The sequence below is a fragment of the Suncus etruscus genome, chromosome 5, assembly GCF_024139225.1.
Source record: "Suncus etruscus isolate mSunEtr1 chromosome 5, mSunEtr1.pri.cur, whole genome shotgun sequence".
In the NCBI taxonomy this organism is placed as follows: domain Eukaryota; kingdom Metazoa; phylum Chordata; class Mammalia; order Eulipotyphla; family Soricidae; genus Suncus; species Suncus etruscus.
The window spans coordinates 145,392,720-145,414,698 of NC_064852.1; the positions used below are offsets into that span (position 1 = coordinate 145,392,720).

Below are 21,979 nucleotides of genomic sequence, written 5' to 3' on the forward strand. Positions count from 1 at the left end.
TTGTATTAATAATTTATATTTATTGAGGAAGGGAAAAGTTGTGTGAAGGAACATTCAAAGTTAACATCTTTTTAAGTAGAACTACATATATTTCTCTCTATTTATTAATATATTTTAACAAAAATTGAAGTCTTGTAGGCTGCTTTCTTTTGGAGATAGAGATAGATGTGCCTTTTCTAAAAGACGGATATTTCTTTAATATTGTCCTTAGTAAACCATATGGTATTTTACTCTGTAGGTGTGACTCTGGATATTTTAAAAGTATATTTCTACTAAATATTTTATGTTTTATCTTTTAACAAGCTGTCAAAATAAATTTTGGTTCTTTGCTTCTTTCTCTATTGATAATGAACAAATCTTGGTCTATCTCTGATACTTAAGCTATCACGATATCATTAAAATATTGGAAAACCTATGCAGGAGGGAAAAAAAAGAAAGACAAAAAGTACAAAATAATCTCTTTTTTTCTCGTTTATCTAGTTTTTGTTGATTTTTTTGTTTTGTTTTGGGGTGGATATTGAAGTAGTTGTCCACTTTTTTATTTATATATTTACTTTTTCTTTCTTCTTTTCTCTTCGTTTTTTTGCGCTCTGTCATGTTTTTATCTCAAGACTATGGCAATTATGTGGTGCAAATCTTTATTGCTGCAGTGCTCACTGGATATCTTATTTGATTCCTCTTTTTGAATTGTTGTGGTGTTTCACCTTCTTTTTTCCCCTTCGTCTCTCAAACCGAGGATGAGATCCTCTAGAAGGACTCTGCCTATTGTCGGTGTAGTTAATTTTTACCCCATTTTATAACTTTTCTCTTCTTCAAACAAAACCACATAACTTGAACTATCTAGTCCCGCCTCCCAATTGGAGGGGGTAGTAATGGAGGTACCAAGACCAAACAGTTATAAGATCACTAAGTAATAAACACACAGAGGGGGCCACTCAATCTAGAAGCCCCTGGGGTGAGGGTGGAGGATAAGGGAGGCAGGATGGGAAAGGAGGTGGAGGGAGGGCAATTCGGTGATGGGAATTCCCCTGATTCAATGTTAATATGTACCTGGAATATTACTGTGAACGATATGTAAGCCACTATAGTTAAAATAAAACTTATATTAAAAATATTGGAAAACCTGAAATGATTCGTGATTCAATGTTAATATGTACCTGGAATATTACTGTGAACGATATGTAAGCCACTATAGTTAAAATAAAACTTATATTAAAAATATTGGAAAACCTGAAATGATTCACTGGTAATTACAAAAATAAATGGTTTTCTGGGGCCTGAGTGGTGGCTCAAGCGGTAGGCTTCTGCCTTGCCCACGCTAGCCTAGGACCAACCGCATTTTGATCCCCTGGTGTCCCATATGGTCCCCCAAGCCAGGAGCAATTTCTGAGCGCATAGCCAGAAGTAATCCCTGAGCAACACCGGATGTGGCCCAGAAACTAAAATAAATAAATAAATAAATAGATAAACAAATAAATAGTTTCCTGACTGTCATTCATGTTCAAAGATCCTCATCTTTGTCTTTTTCTCTTTTCCTTTCTTCTCATTTTTATTTCTTTTGTTCTTTTCACTTTCTTTTTTCAAAAAGTATATCCATCCCTTCTACCTTACTTTCAGATCATTTTGGTTGTCTCCATCATGATTTTTGATATGGTACCTGGTACTGTTTTCTACTGAGAAATTCTTGCCTTGAAATGGTCATTTTTTTAAAAGGGTAAGTGCTTAATAGCTATTTTCTCTGTTCATCAGTACAACTGAGTCAAGGTTTGAGATCAACTGCAGGCCGCTGACATATGTTCTCCAGAACATGCATATATATTCAGATTTGGTCCCTCTCATTTAATTCTATTTAAAGAAAAGTCACATTTTCTGAAACATATGAATTATATCATGTTTTAAGTAATGATTTTCTTAGAATTAAAACAATTCCCTTTTCCAGCATATTGTATTTCATTATTAAATGACTTAAAATTTTAGTTTAATATTAATTTCTTTCATTTGCACAAAAAATTACATATTGTTTCCTTCTGCTCTTCACATCTTTCTGCTAGGTTCTCAATTATAAAATTGTCTCACAGATGACTAGGACTGGGGTGACCATCAGTGGTTGCCAAATCCATACATTTTTGTCTACTTCCTATTGCTAAGAACACAATTAAGCTGGTATATTGGGAAATTTATACTATTAAAGCATGAATATTCTTCCATAAATACCTGGGAAGTAAAGTGTATTTATAAGCCAAAATATCTCTATATAATATACAACATACTTTCCTTATTTTGTTTATTACTGATTTTCATATTTAAAAGTGGAATTAGAGAAACCTTGCCATTCACTTTCTAGGAGTAACAACAAAATAATGTGACCCCCTCCATTTGAGTAGCTAGAAAGTCAGAGTTCGATAAGGAATTGCTTATGTATATCTCAAAGGGTTTATTAATTACTCTTACTCTAATCTTCAAATAATTCTTAATCCTCCAAATGCAACCAGAAGCTATTTGTACTTGAGGTATCTCTAAAACATAGGAGCAGCATGTCTTTAGTTGACCAGGTCTGGTTTGGATCAACTAATAACTTTGCAAAGGGGATTATCTAAATTAAGCTTTGCTTCCTCTCCAAGGAATGTCAGGAGTTGTGTCTGGGTTTGTGACTTACCAGCTTTGAGTATGATGGGTTCTCAGTTGCCAAGTCAATGAGCTAGTCCCTAGGAGGGTCCACTACTTGTTTGGCAGAACGAGAGAAATATTTTATGACAGGATTACACTACCGGATCATGCTGAGAGATCCTGCTGATTTACATCCTGATGCATTAAATGCATCACTTGTAGGGTTGAAAATGAAGTTTTGGTCTCCTTAGATTTATGAATTTATAACCTAAATGGTCAAAAGCATAAAGCAGAAATAGGATTAATGTTTTCTTTATCCTTAGTTGGCCTAAGCATCTATTGGTGGGTAACAAAAAATACTTCAATTTGCTTTCTTTAAGGGAAAATTATATACTTATATATAATAAATAATATGAACATTTATTATATTTTATTGAATTATTTTTTTACTTTTAAAGCTTGATTTTGTTTTTTTTACCTCAAGGAAATATTGTTTGGAAATAGGGGCTGTAAATAGCCTATATAGTGGATTTAGATAGTCAAGTACCTAAAAATGGAAAGTACTTGTATTTTCCTTGCTTGTAGGAAGTTGCTATAACTATAAAGTGAAGTATCAAATTGTCGTGTTCTATTAGAATCATCCAGTAACTGTCTTGTTGTTTCTGCTCAAAACAATAGAAAAGGTGAACAGAGAAAAATGGATATTGCTTCAGCTGAACTTCATATACAACTAGGTCTTTAGGCCTAAATGTTTGGTTGACTGACCAGGATTCAAGGTCTCTGGAATGAGCAAGTCCTCTTTTGTCGATGTAGTGTAACCAGGGGAAAATATTTTTGAAGAAATCTTTCCTTACCAAGGTGTAGATGAAGGGAAACCAGAGGCCAGAATGATAGTACAGTGGGTGGAGCTATTTCCTTCAGAGCCAATGGAACCCTGGAACCCTTCGAGGACTGTTCCCTGAACACCACTGCGTGTGTTACAAAAACAAAGCAGAAAAAGGGAAATTAGACTCTCCATTATATAAAGAGGGAGTTACATTCGAGGCTTCCCTGATACTGTGTTGATTATCAGAACGAAAGTTTGGTTAACGTAGAGTTAGAACAAATAGAGTAAAACTTGACACATGATGACCATTTCAGCATAATTTTAGGAAATAAATTATAGTACCTAGTTATGTAGTGTTAGGTGTACATTTATTTATACCACATACTTTTCTTGTTTGTTTGTTCATTTGTTTTTGTTTTTTGTTTTTTTATTTTGGGATCATGACCTGTAATGCTCAAGGGTTACTTCTGGCACTGTGTTCAGGACTTACTCTTGTTAGTGGTTGGGGAACCATAAAGATTGTCAGGAATTTAATTCAGGTTAACTTTGCAAGGCAAATTCCCTACCACAGTACTCGGCCCACATTGCTTTCACACACTATGAATAATTTTTCAACTATTCCTACAAAGTACATATTATGCAAAAATAAACTAAAATTCAAAGTGGCTAAAATACCTTGTTAGGTCAAAGCAACTCATGTATGGCAAATTATATACTAGGGTATGAGTTTATGATGATTCTGTTTAAATTATTGTAAAAATATTTTAACATGTCCAACAATCCCCATATCTTGGTTCTAACATGAACTCTAAACAAAAAGACTTTTCTACCAAAATTCTTTATTGAACAGATCAGAAAAAAAAAAAACAGTGGGGAAAATTGTCCAATATATAAGAGCATATTCAATAAGTGTTTAGCTGTCAAGGGAATACATCTAATATATTTAAATGAGATATACATATCCCTTTTAATTTTTTAGAAATAGTTGGGGGGTGTAATGTAAAATCTGGGGCGTCACTTTGACCTGTGATTTGGCCTTGTGGAGTCTGAAAAATGGCTCCAGCAGTCCCATATCAGGAAATGTCCTTGAGCGGGGACTTCTCAGAAACCAGCCTGGTAGCAAGCAAAGGTCCACAGTGAAGATAGGTGGAGGAAAGGGAGGCTGCTGAAAGGAGTAGTTCAATAGCAACAAAGTATTGGTTTCTTCTCAGGCTGAGAGTCTATCTTTTCACTTTGGGAGCTGGTGGGCAGCTGGCTTGAGTGAGGATAATGAATGATCTGCTTCGTGAGGAGCGAAGAACTAAAGGTAAAAAGGGTTAAATGTGGGGTATTAACAAGTGGGAAAGAGGGAGTGAAGGACTAGAAATGAGCTTGTAAGTTGGTAAGCCAAGGGAAGAAGGACAGTATACAACATAGGCATACTGTATATTGCATATGTACATTAAACGGACATAGGTATGGCAGACCTGTATGCTCATGCGCAAATATCATCAGTCACTAAGATTCGACCTACCCCCCATATGCACCAATAATACCTTGTGGCATTGTTCCTTTTTTTTTTTTTTTGCATAGGTACATTAAAATGCAAATTTATTACACAGCAAACAAGTTCTCATCTAATAGAGATAGCAACACACAAAGTTTGTAATGAAGTTGTGCCTTACATCCTGAACATTGTCATAATGACTTGGCTTAGGCCTCAGAAGAACAGGCATTGTCCATTCACCCCTGAACCATGGATATCATCTACAGAAACAACCATGGTTTTCTATAGCATCACCAGGAAGCAAACTTCTACCAAGGAAGACCCTATCACTGCCCTGGCATCGACTTACTTCAAAGAGTATCCTTTTAACACCCAGACGACTTAGCAACAGCAACCAACTGCTTTCAGAGTAGGGCTCTCCGCATTGCCCTCTAATAATGAGGATAACTAGAGGATGCTCCACATCATCCTGATTTCAATATAGGATATGCACAAAAACCAGGATCTCAAACTACAGAAATCTGAGACCAACAATAGCAATTGTGTGAAAAAATTTCACTGGGACCACAGAGAAAAACTTAGGGGTAAAACAACCTATTATGCCTGGAGCCCAGATTTGGTCTTATGCCAGAACACTTCAGGTGTAAGGTCCTCTTGTATTTAGGCCAAGGCTTTTCCTTTCTATTTCCCCCATATTTTGCTGGGCCTATGCAAACAACAACTTTGCCACTCTCACACCATTTTTATTGTATTTCTTTAACTCATATCCTTAAAAAGAGTTTACTAAACCTTCTGCTAGTGCGTTAATAAATTCATTGGTGAATCAATAATTTTCAAAAAGATACTTGCTCTTCTTTCCTTTTTCTTTCTTCTCTTTAGTTTATCTTTCTATTTTCTATTCTTTTTAAATAACTTTGCTTTTAATCATCATAAAACAAATGTATTATGACCTGTTATGTCAACTATGTGATGCATTTTCTTTAAATAAATTTAATAAAAAATAAAAATTTTTAACATAATGCAGTGTCAAGATAATTGATATAAGTTTTGATTTGGTTTGATTGTTTTAAGTTACTCTCTTAAAACAAATAGTAGAAGATAGGCTTGTTTGTTTTGGCATAGGTTTCTATTTTTATCCTCCTAATAATGGAGCAAAAATGTAAAATTTTTATTTTACCTTGGAAATTCTTTGAACTTATGTGACAAGCCTCATTTCTCTTCTAGTAACTTTCTAGCAAGTTAGTAATTTAATTACTTTTAAGTGATTCTAGCATTTATAATTTTAATATACCTATTACTATAATATTCAGTTTTAATACTTGATATGCCTAAAGGAATGAGAACTTATTACTCTAGCCTCAATTTGGCAAATTATTTTTTAAATTCTAAACTAAAATATCCTTGCATTATTTTAGATTACATTTTATTATTTATTAATAAGAAGGATGAAGGAACTGGCTTGCTAATGTAGTGGGTAGCGAGCTCTTATCTTGCACACAGCTGACCGAAATTTGATTCTCAAGGCCCTGCCAGTAGTGAGACCTGAACAAAGAACAAGAGTTAGCCCTGAGTGTGTTTTTTGTTTTGGGTGTTGTTCCCAAACAATCAAATGAAATATATATATATATGAGTTTGTATACATATACACATATACCTGTGTGTATATAAATATATATAAAACCTTGGGCAGGGCCTTTGCCTGTGTTTTATTGCTGGCATCCCAAAGTCACCCCCAACTTGTCAGGAGTAATTCTGAGTGCAAAGCCAGGAGTAACCTCTGAGCACCACTAGGGGTGGCCCAAAAACTAAATACATAGGTATATCCATGCAAACACACACACACACACACACACACACACACACACACACACACACACATATATATATGTATATATATATATATACACACACACACACTCCTATATATATATAAAGAACCAAGTAAATCTATTGAGGTTTATAATACTGTATTACCATGTAAGTTGAACAATTATAAACACTGACTTTATAGGTTAACTTTTTCTCCTCATTAAAATAATAAATTTCATTCTATACAACTTTGTTCTGCTTGAATTTTATTAGCTTTAAGATTTTAGAATTTCGAGTCAAGTTACAAACTCAAGGGTCTTTATTCTTTCTCATGCCCTAGCGTAGAGGCTTTCATATAGCATACTTGCCATAGTTAATATTATCAGTTTAGTCTCCTAAATATTGCAATCTATCCAATGCATTCTATTTATGCGGATTATTTCTTTTAGCAAGTTCTCACTAATTCTCATTTCAATAACTGCAGAGACTTTGATTTATGCCTCTCAAATTTATTAGCTACTACTCTGCTGAGGTCTTCTTTCCAGAATACAACTCAAAAATTTTCTTGTTTTACTCATATTAAATGTTGATGCTACCAAACATTTTACTCTCAAAATATGTATTCTATTCCGAACCACCTAATGATTCTCTGTAGCTAATTGGAGAAAGTTTAAATTAATTAGTACAGAACACAATCTGTGATAATTAGAACCCTAATTTATATCCTTTCCTATGACATATTTTTTAAAAGGGTATAATATCTAAGAGCAGTTAATCTCTGAGATCTAAGTTCCTGAATTCTACTTTTCTATGATTTCTGCTATAATTAAGACAATGTCATATTTTTGGCACATAGTACCTGTACACACATGTCACCAGCTTCTCACATCTTGTGATGTGCACAACATGCTTCCATACTTTAGCTCAGAGATTTTTACTGCAGTTCTTTCCACCTTTAGCAAAACTGGAGTTCTCTCTAGCCTATTATTCTCTTTTTTCTTATCCTCTCTGTCACCTTTCTCAGATTTCTAAATTAAACCTTTTTTACTTAAAGAAAAGACAGTCACATATTATTTGAGCAAGTTATTTAAATTTTATTTGTTTTTTTTTTCTAATTAGGGGTGGTTGTGTTTGGTCCATACCCAACAACACTTAGGGGACACTCATTGTTTTATCCTCAGGAATCATTTCTGGTGAGCTCAGGGGACCATATGAGATGCCAAAGATGGAATCCAGGTGAACAACTGGCTATGCAAGTGTCCTACCTGCTGCGCTAGCCTCTTATTTTCACATTTTATACACGGTTGATATTTGGAGTTGATGATAATCTTTGAGTTTATGCTATGATTGAATCAATGAATATAAATTACAAAAACAGTGCCTAACACATATAATGTATTTTTAATTCTTAATATAGTTGTGAATATGACACTGTGAATAGGATGCTTCCTACATGTTTATTGTTAATCATGTCAGAATGTTCTGCTATTGCTTATTCAGCTGACAAATCCCTGTTCATCTCACAACTCAGTATAGATTTTCACCTCCTCCAAGAGCCCATTCCTCATTTCCAAGATCATTTCCTTACTACAATTCAATTACCCCATTACATTGTAAATTATGAGTGAGTTGTGTGTGTGCCTGCTCACATGTGTGTGTGTGTTTGTGGTTATCTCTCCAATATTAGAATGTGACCTTCTGAAATATAAACACTATTTAATCTTTGCCTTCAAGCTCTCTCCCAGGCACTATTTCTACACATAGTGTATAGAATAATACTTTATTTATTTTAAAAATATATTAATTTATTTTTTGTTTAGTATTTTGTATAAAAAAAAACCCTTCACCAGTGCAACATTCCCATCAACAATGTCCCAAGTGTCTCTCCTTCCCACCCCACACTGTCCTGTACTCTAGACAGGCTTTCTACTTCCCTCATTCAGTCACATTTTGTTATGATGGTTCTCAGTGTAATTATTTCTGTGACTGTACCCATCACTCTCTGTGGTGAGCTTCATGTCGTGAGCTAGACCTTCCAGTCCTCCTCTCTCTTATCTCTGAGAATCATTACACAAATGTCTTTTATTTTTCTCAAAACCCATAGATGAGTAAGGCCATTCTGTGTCTATCTCTCTTCCTCTGACTTATTTCACTCAGCGTAATAGATTCCATATACATCCATGTATAGGAAAATTTCATGACTTCATCTTTTCTGATGGCTGCATAATATTTCATTGTATATATGTACCACAGTTTTTTTAGCCATTCATCTATTGAGGGACATCTAGGCTGTTTCCATAGTCTGTCTATTGTAAACAGCACTGCAATGAATATGGCTGTGAGGAAGGGGATTTTGTATTGTATTTTTATATTCCTAGGGTACATCCCTAGGAGTGGTATAGATCATATGGGACTCAACTTCCAGCTTTTGGAGGAATCTCCATATTGCTTTCCATAAAGATTGGACTAGACAGCATTTCCTTCATCTTGCAACCTTCTCATCACCAATGCCCCCAGCTCTTTTCTCCCCAGACCCCACCTGTATTCGAGACATGCTTTCTACATTCCTCACTCACTGACATTGTTATGATAGTTCTCAGCATAGTTGTTTCTCTAACTGCACACATCACTCTTTGTGGTGAGCTTCATATAGTGAGCAGGGGGATGGTTGACTAAATGGCAAATTGGCAAATATTCCAGTAGCTCTATGCCAGAAAAATGTCACTTATTAATACAAAAACATGCACAATGTTTCCATAAAAACATGATTAATGGAAATTTAGAATCACATAGTTTACATGAACTAGTATAACGGTCATTGCTCTTAACTTAAATTAACTGAGATAGTGTTTGTAACACTATTCTGGATTCCCAAATGTTCACTGTATGATACCTAAGATACTAGTTCCTATTCCATAATACACTAATTCAGCCCAAATTTTTAATCTTTGAGAGGATTTTCCCAAGATATTTTAGATCAATGCAAGTTTACCATGTCTCTGTAATTAATTTTTAAAACTTCACACAGTTTATCTGAATATTAATTTATGTAAGAACATACACAACAGTTTCCCTAGTTCTGTAGTCTTTCACCATTACCATTGCCTATAGAGAGTCATCCTTAATAAATTGGCAAGTTAATGCTTATTCTTACTGACTTTATCAAAATTGTTGGAGTATTATATGCATATTTAGTAAACATAGATTCATATGTTAATACAGGAACCCTGCTGTATTTTTCCATATATGCAGAAGTAATTAATAATAATATGTGTATTAAATGTGTAAACTTTAACTATTTTATCCTACTGGGTTCATTTCTACTTTATAACTTTCCATGGCTATGTTATGCATGCAATTACATACAGATATACTTTATTCATTGTTATGACTGCTCTATAATTTATAAGTTTACAAGTGGTTATATGCAAATATAACACACCAAAAATTACCTTTGGATTTTACAATTACTCAAACATTCAGAGGTTTGTTAATATCTTAAATCATTGCTAGACATTTTATTCACTTTTTCTACCTAAGTTATTATGTAACTCATCATTTTTTAGGACCTTCACTTCTTCTTTGCCAGCCTATTTATGGAACATTTTCTTAGATTATTTAGTCTTGCTTTATTAATTCACAATCCCTCTAATGGTTGTTAAAACTTTACAACATTTAGATGCAGATGTTTTCTTTAGTGTGTGGCTTATTTTTTAATCTGTTATCAATAGAAGTTATTTTATTTTTATATCTTGAAATGTATTGATCTTTTTCTTCTTGTTTTATCCAATTTGTCTCCAACTTGAAACATGGCCTATTGTTCACTTGGAGTAATCTATGCTTCTAATCCAAATATGAATTATTAATACTTCCCATTATGAAAAAGTTAACTATATTCTAATTAAAAAACTAAACATAAAATTATCTTAATTTATGATTTTCTTGTTGAATGGGAAAATCATTCTTTATAAACATATGTTTTATAAAACATTGACACCACACATATTTTAAAAATGAAAACTTGTAAACATCTGGAAGTAGGTTCATACTGGTTAAAATATTTTAAACATCTATATTCTTAGCATCTCTCTCCTCCTATGCCATTTACACACATATAGCTAAAGAAACTGTCACTGCCATAAACTCATTGGCTGCTATGTTAAGAACTCTATTGTGGGAAGCAATTCGAAAGGGAGAGCTTTATTTTTGAAAGCTTCAAGATGTGTTCAGTGATTTGAAATAATTCCAATAAGATATGGTGGTCGGAGCAGATTGTGGAAATGAGGGGAAAGAGTCAATCCCAAAGCTTCAAATAGAGATTGTGTACATTCAATTAGAACCTTTTTCTGAAGTTCAAGGTCTAGATTATTCTGTTTATTTTATTCTTCATTAAAGTGCACCTCTGCCTTCTTAACTCAAAGTTAAGTGCCAAATTCTATGCATGTCTCTTCTCAAAGTGTTTCCAGAAGGATGAGAAACAGGAAGTATTAAATATTCTGTGAGAAACTCTGGATTTCAAGCTCCATTTGTATAAATTTAGATGCATAGCTACACATAAATTGTTCTATATTAACACTAATTCTTAGATATGTTTATTAATAAAACTGTTTATTTAATATATACTTTTTAAAATCTTATTACCACTCAACATCACAGTGCTTGATAAAAATATGCCAAATTTTCTCCTTAAAATAAAGGTGCACAGGGATATGGGATTATGTATGTAAACATGAATTAAACCTGTTATTCAAGACTGTCAAGAAATAGTTCTAATTTCTTACATAAATTTTGGATCTTGGAACTTTAATATTGTCTGTAGATATCTTCCTACCTAGCCATCATTAGGTCTCTCCCATCTTACATGGTTAGCAAAAAAGTCAGGAGAGCATTGACCAATCAATAAACATATTGTGAAGGAAAATAAAATTGAAAGGCAGAGGAAATGTGGAATTTATAAAAATCAGTTAAATTAAAACAGCAACAACAACAACAATATTGACAAATAAGATTTTTAGTATGTAAAAATGAATATTAGGTTGAAATATTATGAAAGATAAACTGTAATGATAACTGTCAGGTAGCAAATAATGAGATGTTAACATATTGACTTGAGTTCTGTAAATCAAGAAATTTTATTATTTTATTGGAATAAGATTATTGCTAATTTTCACAGCTGGGGTCTGTGAGAAAAGGTTTATTATAGTAGAACAGTTTTTTTTTTTTTTGGAAAAATACTGATTTTAGAACAGTATTTGTTTCATTTAGAAATAGTATTTAGATTCTTATCTAGAAACTGTTTGGGTTATTTTATCTATTGAGGTATTTTTGCTTGTTTGTTGGTTTTTGGTTTGTGGATACAGCTGGCAGCTCTCAGGAGTTACTCCTGGCTCTGAGCTCAGAAATTTATCCTGGTTAGGTGGACCGTCTGGGATTCCGGGAATCGAATCTATGTCCTTCCTGGGTCAGCTGCATGCAAGGCAAATGCCCTACCATGGTGCTACCGCTCTGGCCCCATCTATTGATTTTTGATATTACCTTAAGAATCATAGGAAATAAGCATTTTAGAAATATACAATGATAATCACATATCATAAAAATGTTAAGTAGGGACAATATATGGATTTTTACAGCAAAAAAATCTGGACTTTGAATTAACATCATTTTAGAAATTATGAAAAGGCAGTCTGATTCCCTAAGTAAGTAACAACTTTAGATTTCGAGCTGTACCTGGAGGTGCTCAGAGCTTATTTTTGACTTTGCTCTCAGAGATCACTTTTGAGGGACCATATGAAGGGCCATAGATTAAACCTGGACCACCCACATTCACTGCAATTGTGCTACCTGATGTAATATCTCTCTGGTCCCCAAGAACCATTTACAAAAAAGAAAAAAGGTATGGAGAAAGATGAAAAGGAGATATTAGTGGCACCAAAGGAAATAAAGGGTTAAGAACAGATCAGACCAACATCAAGAAGTCTGGAGTTATCATTAATAGAATATTAATATATATTGTTACCTTAATAAAGATATCTAATGGAGAAATAATGAGTACAAAATTATTAAAGAAATTCTATGTAAAGAAGTGTGTTAGGAAAATTCATGGCAGATATAATTAATCAGTAAGACTTGTCATTTGTAAATAATGAGGTAAGTTTCCAACTTGCTTGGAGTTTTTGTTCTGATTTCTTAGATTTTTTTCAAATTCTATGCAATATCAGTGATACACAGCAAATTTCTTGCTGCCATTAACTTCTTTTCCATACTTTATGCACCTACTACAAGATGACTTGTTAAGTCATTCCGTATATTGTAGGGTGTTTAGTGTATATAAAAATCTATATTCTTTCCAATATTTTAAATGCATATTTTTTTCCAGAAATACAAAGTTCTTTCCCACAAAATGCTGTTCAGAAGTATCTTCCTTGATAGCAACATTATAATATAGAATAACTTTTTATTTTCAACTTCTCTTCCATATTACCTTGAAAACCAAAATAAACAAAATTCTTTTATTGACATGTGCGATAGTAACCATCTTTAAAAATATATGTCTTTGGGGACCAGTGTTATAATCCCATAGATAGGGCACTTACATGAGGCTACCCCAGCTTTGATTCCTGGAACTCCAAAAGGTGCGCTTAGTTCTACCAGGAGTGATCCATGAACACAGCCAGTAGTAAATTCTGAGTACAGCCAGGTATGGCACCAAAATAAAAACAAAACAAAACAGGGTCTGGAGAGGTGGCGCAAGCGGTAGGGCATTTGCCTTACATGTGCTAACCTAGGATGAACTGCGGTTTGATTCTCCGGGGTCCCTTCCATATGGTTCCACAAGCCAGGAGCGATTTCTGAGCGCATAGCCAGGAGTAACTCCTGAGTTTCACGAGGTGTGGCCCAAAAAGCAAAAACAAAAACAAAGAAAGAATATGTCCTTTTGAATAGGAATACTGAAACAATGTTTAGGATAGCTATTATTATCTTATTTAGGCATTCTCTCTAAAAATAAGTCCTTAGAGTATGAATAATATTATTGCATGTTCCGCACTGCTGAAAGCATTATTGGCATTGAGCAAGTATTAAATAAGGCATGGCTAGCATGTTGTCTGCTAACTAGAAAAAATAAAAGGCTATAATAATCTTCTGCATATTCTGCATCAAAAATTTCTTCTCCTAACCGATTCTGAATTATGATCAAGACCAGAAGGATAGAATAGAGAATATGGCACTTGCCTTGCACATAGCCTCTCATGTTCAATCCTTAATACCACATATATTACTTGAACACTCCTATCTGTGATATAAGAGTATAGAACTAGGAATAATTTCTGACACTAGTGGGTGTAACCCCAAAACCTAAATAAAATAAAATTTACAATCATCTTGCAACTGATTATTGTAAATTGTGTAAAAGCAAAAGTAATTTAAAAATAAAGTGGAATGATCTAAGACATAGGTTGTAATTCTCAGACCTGAAATTTCAAAATAATAGTGATACAATAAAACCAGCATCAACATTCATACCAAGTGCATTTATCACTTAACGATAAATGAATGTGCTAAATATTTTAACCAATAAATACTTTTACTGTTTTCTTTTAACCATTCAAACATTTACATCATGACACTGGCAAACAAAAGACAATTCTAAAATGTAGTGAATTGTACGTATCCTTAGAAATATTGACATTCATCTTGCTCTATTTAAAAAAAATTAATCCTATGAGCCTATCACGTTTTTCCAAATCACAATACCTGAGATCTATTTAAGTTGAGTCAATTTATAATGAACTGTGTCAGTTAAAGACAATATTTTTCTAACTGTTGCTGTCCCATAAAATATAAAAAACTTGTAAGAGAAGCATGGTTTTCTTATCTTGCAAAGGTCATGGAGTTCCCTAAAAGTAATTTTTTATATGCGAATCTGGGCATTTTTTCAAAAGTGTTGCAAATTGGTAGTTTTATTTTTAACACAGATGAAGCATTCCAGTATTTTTTATGAAAAAAAAAATGAAACTGACAATTTATTTTCAATAGAAAACTTTCTTGTTATATGCTGTCACATTCTCTGGGGGCGGGGGCAAGTTTCTCACATGACTTGGAATTCCTAAGAGCAGTTCTGTCCACATTTCTTAATCCATGTAAAGGATAAATATTCTAGTCCCGGTTCCCAATATTCTCCCTCCACATGGATTTGGATAATTAGTTTTCCAACTACATCATTTTATAATTTAAATATTACACTTAAATACTCCCTGTTGTCCCCTTTTCAAAAACCTTAAAGGAATAAATCAGTGCTATATTTCTCTAAGGTAAATTAAATGCCCAACCCGGTATGTTACATTTGAATCTCACCTTGTAAACTAAGGACTGGATGAACCTTCTGAAAATGAAACCAAGAAAATTGAATGAGACTTTCCTCGGAGGAAAACTAACATATTATACACTCTATAAAATGTAAATTTCTTTCATTTACAGTGAATTAATATGATTTAAGGGTGCTTTTACATTATCATTTTAATATATGTTATGCAAGTGGAATATCTTTTGAAGAGTTCTGAGAGAAGGCAGGTTCTCATTTGGTACTTATTTCAGTTGAAGCAAGTCATTTCAAATCACCATGCCACCACTACCATGGTCATCCAGGTTGAAGTTAAAGATCCAGTTACTGTTTGAAATTTTGTGACATTAGGCCTTATTCTGAGTCCTGACATAAAAAAAAAAATTCCAAGAAATGTACTTTATTGTGATAATACATGGCCTTCTTGCTGGTTCTCTGATTTTTGCTTCAATGTACTATTTTTTGAGCCCAGAGAATTGCTGTTAAGTTTATTTAATCTCTATTAAGTTTTCAGATTTCAAGATAAAGAGAGCAAAGTAAATAAAAGTAATGTCTATGTTATTTTTCAACTATTCTCTTTTATATTAGCCTCATTTCTTTAGTAAGAGTTGCATTATATCCTGTCCAGAATAAAATGTCTTGAGTCTATGTCAGCTAGTCCTGGATGATATAAGATAATATAGAAATAAATGAATAAATCAAATTTTGAAAACAAACATTACTATGCCAACTAACTTAACAGATCTTCATCTGAAAAGTTATGTATGTTATATAGATTTTTATTCTGAGTTGTTCATTTAAAAACTATTCACATGGTTCAATACCTAAACAATACAAATTTAAATTCAGAAACTAGTTGAATCACAGACTATTTGTATGTCATTTTGAAAACTAAATCTTATCTTCACTTCCTTATAGTTTGTTAGAACATAAAATTTTAGAAATGGAGGGAAAACACAAAGAAGAATTGGACACCTTAAAAGAAGAGAAAGAGAATCTTCAAGGCTTGGTTACCCGTCAAACATATATAATCCAGGAACTGGAGAAACAATTGAACAGAGCCACTACCAACAGCAGTGTCCTTCAGAAACAGCAGCTGGAGCTGATGGACACGGTGCATAACCTTGTCAACCTTTGCACTAAAGAAGGTGGTAAGAGTTTCTTCCTCACTTTGGTATAGTAACTATTGTATTGAGCCTTGCACAAGTAAATCTGCAGTGTAGTTTTCTACCTTGAATTGTGTTTGCTCTGTCAAAAAGAAAAAAAGTTTAATCTTTAAAGCATTTCATGATATGAGCATTGATACTTTTCCTGATGTTTTTAACTTCAGAGGATATATTCATATGACTCAATGTGTGAATTCATGTTAATTTTCTTAAAGAACCATCTAACTTCTTTTTTTTTCTTGGTCTTTACATCTGTAGATAAAATGGACCATAATGTTGGAATAAATATTTCGTTGTTTTTTGATTTTTGTTTTTTGTTTTTTTAGCCACTTAGTAGGAAGGCTCTCACTTTTTAATTAACATTGAATTTAAGTGGAGGGAAAATGAAGAGTTTCTTGCAGAGAAAAGGAGATATAAATGTTCCCAATAACTTCTCTGGAGAAATAATGTTTTTTATTTATTTATTTAAAGTATTTATTAAGGTCACTGTTCTTGGTGGAAAAGACACAAGCAGAACATCTAGATTTTACTCTTGGATATCTGTGGCAGTGAAAATATAATATCTTATTTTTAAAAAAAATATTAGTACGAGTTTTGGTAACCTATTCACAATAGTGTGATCTTTTCTGTTTGTTTATTTAAGGGGGTTCCTCTCAGGTCTGAGGCTATGATGCTACTCAGGCACAGTAGTAGCTAATATTATGTGGGTTATAATTGTGGTTCCCTAATGGATCAAATTTGGATAGACAGCATACAAGTCATGTGTCTTAATCCCTTTACTACATCTCTGACTTCAACTGTTGATATAAATATTTATTTCATCTTCACACTGAGCAAAGTGCCCAAGATCTTTCTCCCTGTCCTGAGCCATCTCTTCTTCTTCCTATGTGTTGCAAGTCAACCCCTGAAGAGGTTGACTGATGGAGGGATGGAGGATGAGGCCTTTCCCTTTCAGCTCGGAGCACACGTCTGCAACCCTGTCCAGCCGACCATTATGAGGTGAAACGGCGGGTAAACAGCTCGCAGACAATCAGGCTTGTGGGAATATTAGCTTTATTCGGTGGACAAGACTGAAGTCCAAAGTCTCAGGCTCAGTTCCAGCAAAAAGCCTCTCGCCTTCCACAGACCCTTGATTTTATCCCCCAGAATCAGGTACCACCCAATGGTGGGATCAGATACTACCCAATGGTGGAAGCAGAATCAGGTACCACCCTAGGAGGGGGGCAGAATGCCAGGTCACACCCTAGGGTAGGACAAAATCACCAATCAGGGTAGGGTCAGTAACATAACAATCCCATAAAATATTTACATACACAACACCTATGTTCCCATTTCCTTCACTGGTTTTTGTTTATTTCTCAAGCCACAGCTTGATGACAACCATAATTTTCAGATGTATGTGGTGTTCACTCCACTCATCACCGTTTACTATTCTATCCCCACTTAGAGCACAGACGGTTAAAGGGCAGAACTATAGAAGATGCCTTTCATTTTTCAAACTGAAGACCTCCCTTAAGGTTCAAAAGAGGTTCTACTCAAAGTAGACAGGTGTACACGAAAAACTCATTCAATAATTGTTGCATGGGTGGATGGAAAAATAAATAGATGTCTTCTACAAAGATTTACACTTGCAATATTTCTAGGCATCTTCTATAGTCATCAAGCTGTGGCTTATGGGACCATTCATAAAATGTCTATGTATATGTAATAGACTAAAGTAGAGGGTCCTTTAAAATTAATAGTGGAGTTGAAATATTAGCTCAAGCTCATACTTTCATATCTAGATATGAAAATAGAAGATAATTATGTATTAAGTGTTCTTATTTTAAAGACATTTCATGTTTATCTATTACACTCAATTACCTTAGTTATATCTTCTTAAGATAGTCTAAACAAGCCCTTACTATATTCTGTAAAGAATTTTTTTTTAAACAGTGAGTTCCCAGAGCCCCATTTGGGCGTGCTCAGAAATGTGATTGGGAAGGAAAAAACCTGCTAATCAGCCAGAGTCTGCCAAAAACCTTGAGTTAGAGTCTACTGGAAAGAAAGCATGGTAGGATTTTGCCAGGGAATTTTAATAGCGCTCATGAGTATTTAGAAATTAAGTACTAATATGAGACATATCTATTCTCATATTGAACCGAATACATTTGGGGAAAGATTCAAAACATATTTTTCTTATCATCCTGAGACTTAAAGCAAATGGAGTTGAGTCGTTCTTTTTTCTTCAGGGTTAGAAATATCAAGCCCTGGTGATTCTCACAGAGCTCATATGTCTGCCTACTTATCATAATTTTACTTCTTTTCTAAGTATTTGTCTAATAAACATGTCTAACCTTTAGAGCAGCTAGCGGGAACGATGAGGAATAACTTAGAAGTTTAAAGCCCTCGCTAGGTTTGGTGTTTGAGTGTTAAGCAACTAATATTTCTTCAATTATAAAGAAATTTTTATTGAGCAATTACAATGGCACTCCTTAGAGATGCTACTCATAATGTTTGTTAGGGCATGAGAAAAGTGTTATCTATTTTATGATACAATATATAAGGAAATATTAGAAAAATAACCAACAATCAGATGTGTGGTTATTTTCTTTTTTTAATAGCAATCTAAAATAATTCCTGATTTAGATACAGCATTTGTGACCCTAATAAAAGCCTTCTGATCTATTTTGCAATGAATCTGTGCTTTCGTAACTGTAGAGATTTAAATTGCTTCTTGATGACATTTTATTTCTTTAATATAACAATAAAAATTATGCTTGCTGAACATTTGGCCACTTTAGATTTTATTGTTTTTCTTTCTAAGTGATGATTAGGAGGCTCAGTGACCACTTGTAGTATTACGTGGTCAACTAAGTTAGTGGTCCTGTCCAAGAATCCAAAATATTCTGTTGCTAAGACCCTCTGATGATGGGAACTCCCAGTCCTAATGTGGCCATGCTGAGGAGCATCCAGGGACACATCTGGTGATGCTCTGGGATAAGAGGGCCTCCAGGGATCCATCTAATATATTCAAGAGTTCATGTTGTACCAGGGATTGACACATGTGAGGCAGGTAGCCAAACCATTGGACCACAGCCCAACCCTACATTTCAGAATTCCTATTAGATATCAATATGTCAAGTGATTGTCCCAGAGCATTTTTTTAAAGAAATACCAATATTTTAAATGACTATTACTATGATATTTCATCATGATTTTATTGTATTTTATTAAGTGAAAATAATCACCTTCAGTGGTATTCAGGGGGGTATTGCTGTCTGCTCCTGGCCTGATTACTCTCAGAGTAATTTCTGGCAGTGCTCAGGAACCATATGTAGTGTAGGAGATTCAAACCAGTGTCACTGCTGGCAAAGCCACATGCAAGGGTAGTACCTTACCTCTTGTAAAATCTCTGACCTTCCAACAAGATTTCAAAAGATAATTACTGTATATTCCTGTTCATTGAAACCATAGTCTTCAGAAATGGAACGTTTGCATGACTAATAGCATAGAGGGATTGGATGTTATTAGGTGAACTTTTATTCATTCCAATTCTACAACACATGTATCAAAACTTCACTCCTTCTGTGAGCATATAGAAATTTATCACATGGAGATATTATTAATTTATAAATAAATTGTAAAATTCTTTTATATGTTAATACATAAATATTCCTATTGAGTATGACATAGGAAAAGCATCCAATTTTGTGCATCCAATTTGTGTATTTAATGAGCTTAGAGAGAAGTTTGTTCTCTGGAATATTTTCTGAAACATCATTTAATTATAATTCAAGATGGCAAAAGACATCTTACTGAACTTAATTCTAATTCCAACTTGATTCTTCTATTTATGCAGACAGCTGAAATGTAATACTACAAAGCAGTGTTTTTTCTGTCGTTGGCAACTAATTTTCTCTCTATAGAGTTGTTTCAGCATTTATAAATTCTTTGAAATTGTATCTCCACAGTGACAGGGAATTCCCTTCACTTCCCAATGATAGAGAGTTACACCAGATACTCTGTATAGAAACAAGGAGCCTACGCAGTTGTCTATAAAAACAGAGTACATTACATAGTTGAACTTCATATTTTAGTTCTTTGTTTTTCTTCCAAGTGACAAGGGAGTTCAATTAAACACACATTGAGTGCTATATACTGAAAACTTTTGTTCTTGGAAAATTGCTGAACATAATTCCTAAGGAGATCAGATCAGAACAGTGATAAAAGCAGCAGCTCTTTGCCTCATTTTTCTTTTTTTCTAAATATGTGATGGTAATAGATACTTGGTGAGTCTGTAAAAATAAATCATAAAATGTTTTATAAATGTGGGGCCGGCAAGATAGCATGGAGGTAAGGCGTTTGCCTTCCATGTAGAAGGACGGTGGTTCGAATCCCGGCATCCCATATGGTCCCCCGTTCCTGCCAGGGATGATTTCTGAGTGTAGAGCCAGGAGTAACACCTGAGCGTTGTTGGGTGTGACCCAACCCCCCCCCCCAAAGTTTTATAAACGCATTGTATCAGTAGTAAAATGAATAGTTATTTTTATTATTTACAAAAATGGTTTTGGGCTGGAGAGATAGCATGGAAGTAAGGTGTTTGCCTTGCATGCAGAAGGACAGTGGTTTGAATCCCGGCAGTCCATATAGTCCCCGGAACCTGCCAGGAACGATTTCTGAGGGTAAAGCCAGGAGGAACCCCTGAGTGCTGTTGGGTGTGAAACCCCTCCCACACACACACACACACAAATGCTTCTAACTCACTAAAGTTACTTTACAAAACTTTCCTAGGATGTATGGCTAGAAATGTATTCTTTATCTGAACATTATTCTGATTTAGGAACTATGAATCTATCTCTGCATCCAACACTTATGTTTATCTTCATAAAACTTTTCTACTAAAACACCTAATGTCATGAGACACATTTATAATATGATAAATAGTAAAAAAAAGTTTTCTAAAATAATTCACAAAGCAGGTGAAATACTGTTTATAATAGGAAGCCACTTGGACAAATATGATTATAAATTCAGTTTCATTTGGTTTGTATGATTTCCGGGTAGCACTATTTTGTTTAAACTTTGTCGGAAAACATTTGGTCACATTTATTCTTAGAAACATTACCCACTAAAGAAATATTGCCCTCAGTGTTATCACAGGCACAAAGCTTAGCTGATTACTTCATGTTTTTGGAAATTCTCAGTTATTACTGGATTTAAATAGCTTGTATTGATAATGGCATGGACACATAGTTTGAGATTTGCTGAAGGAAAATAATCAGGTAAATGACTATAAAATATTCTTTAGACATCTATGTTCAGAGTTAAAACACTATATAGTGTGTACATGGTAAACATCATTTTATGTGAAAATAATTAAATTACTATTGAAGCTCTCTAAAAGGAATATAGTAAAAGAAAAGAATCAGAAAGAAAATAATATTTATGTCCTGTCATAAATTTACGAGGGTTGATTACTTCACTCTCCAGATAAGCTTGGAGTCAATGAAGTTATAGACCAAGAGATGATTTATAAAGTCATCTATTCCTTCAAAAAATAATTCAACAACTACTTTATTAAGACTTATTTAAATTATAAATTCATCCATCATTTTATTTGGATAGTATTTGTTGAGTGTCCATCATATGTCATGTAATGTTCAGAGTCCTATAAGCAGGAAAAAGATACAATTTATTTACTTTAAGGGGCCTAGAATTTGATGGAGAAGCAAATGAATAAAAAAGTCAATAATTGCTTCCTAGAC

General features: G+C 33.8%; 1 protein-coding gene across 1 annotated transcript in view; it reads left to right on the forward strand.

Annotated features, from left to right (window-relative positions):
• The window catches only part of ANGPT1 (angiopoietin 1), a 272,220-nt gene that overhangs the window by 186,535 nt on the left and 63,706 nt on the right, over positions 1-21,979 (forward strand). Inside the window, exon 4 of the mRNA XM_049773961.1 lies at positions 15,985-16,217. Coding sequence (XP_049629918.1) covers positions 15,985-16,217 — 233 coding nt within the window. The remainder of the gene's footprint in view (positions 1-15,984; positions 16,218-21,979) is intronic.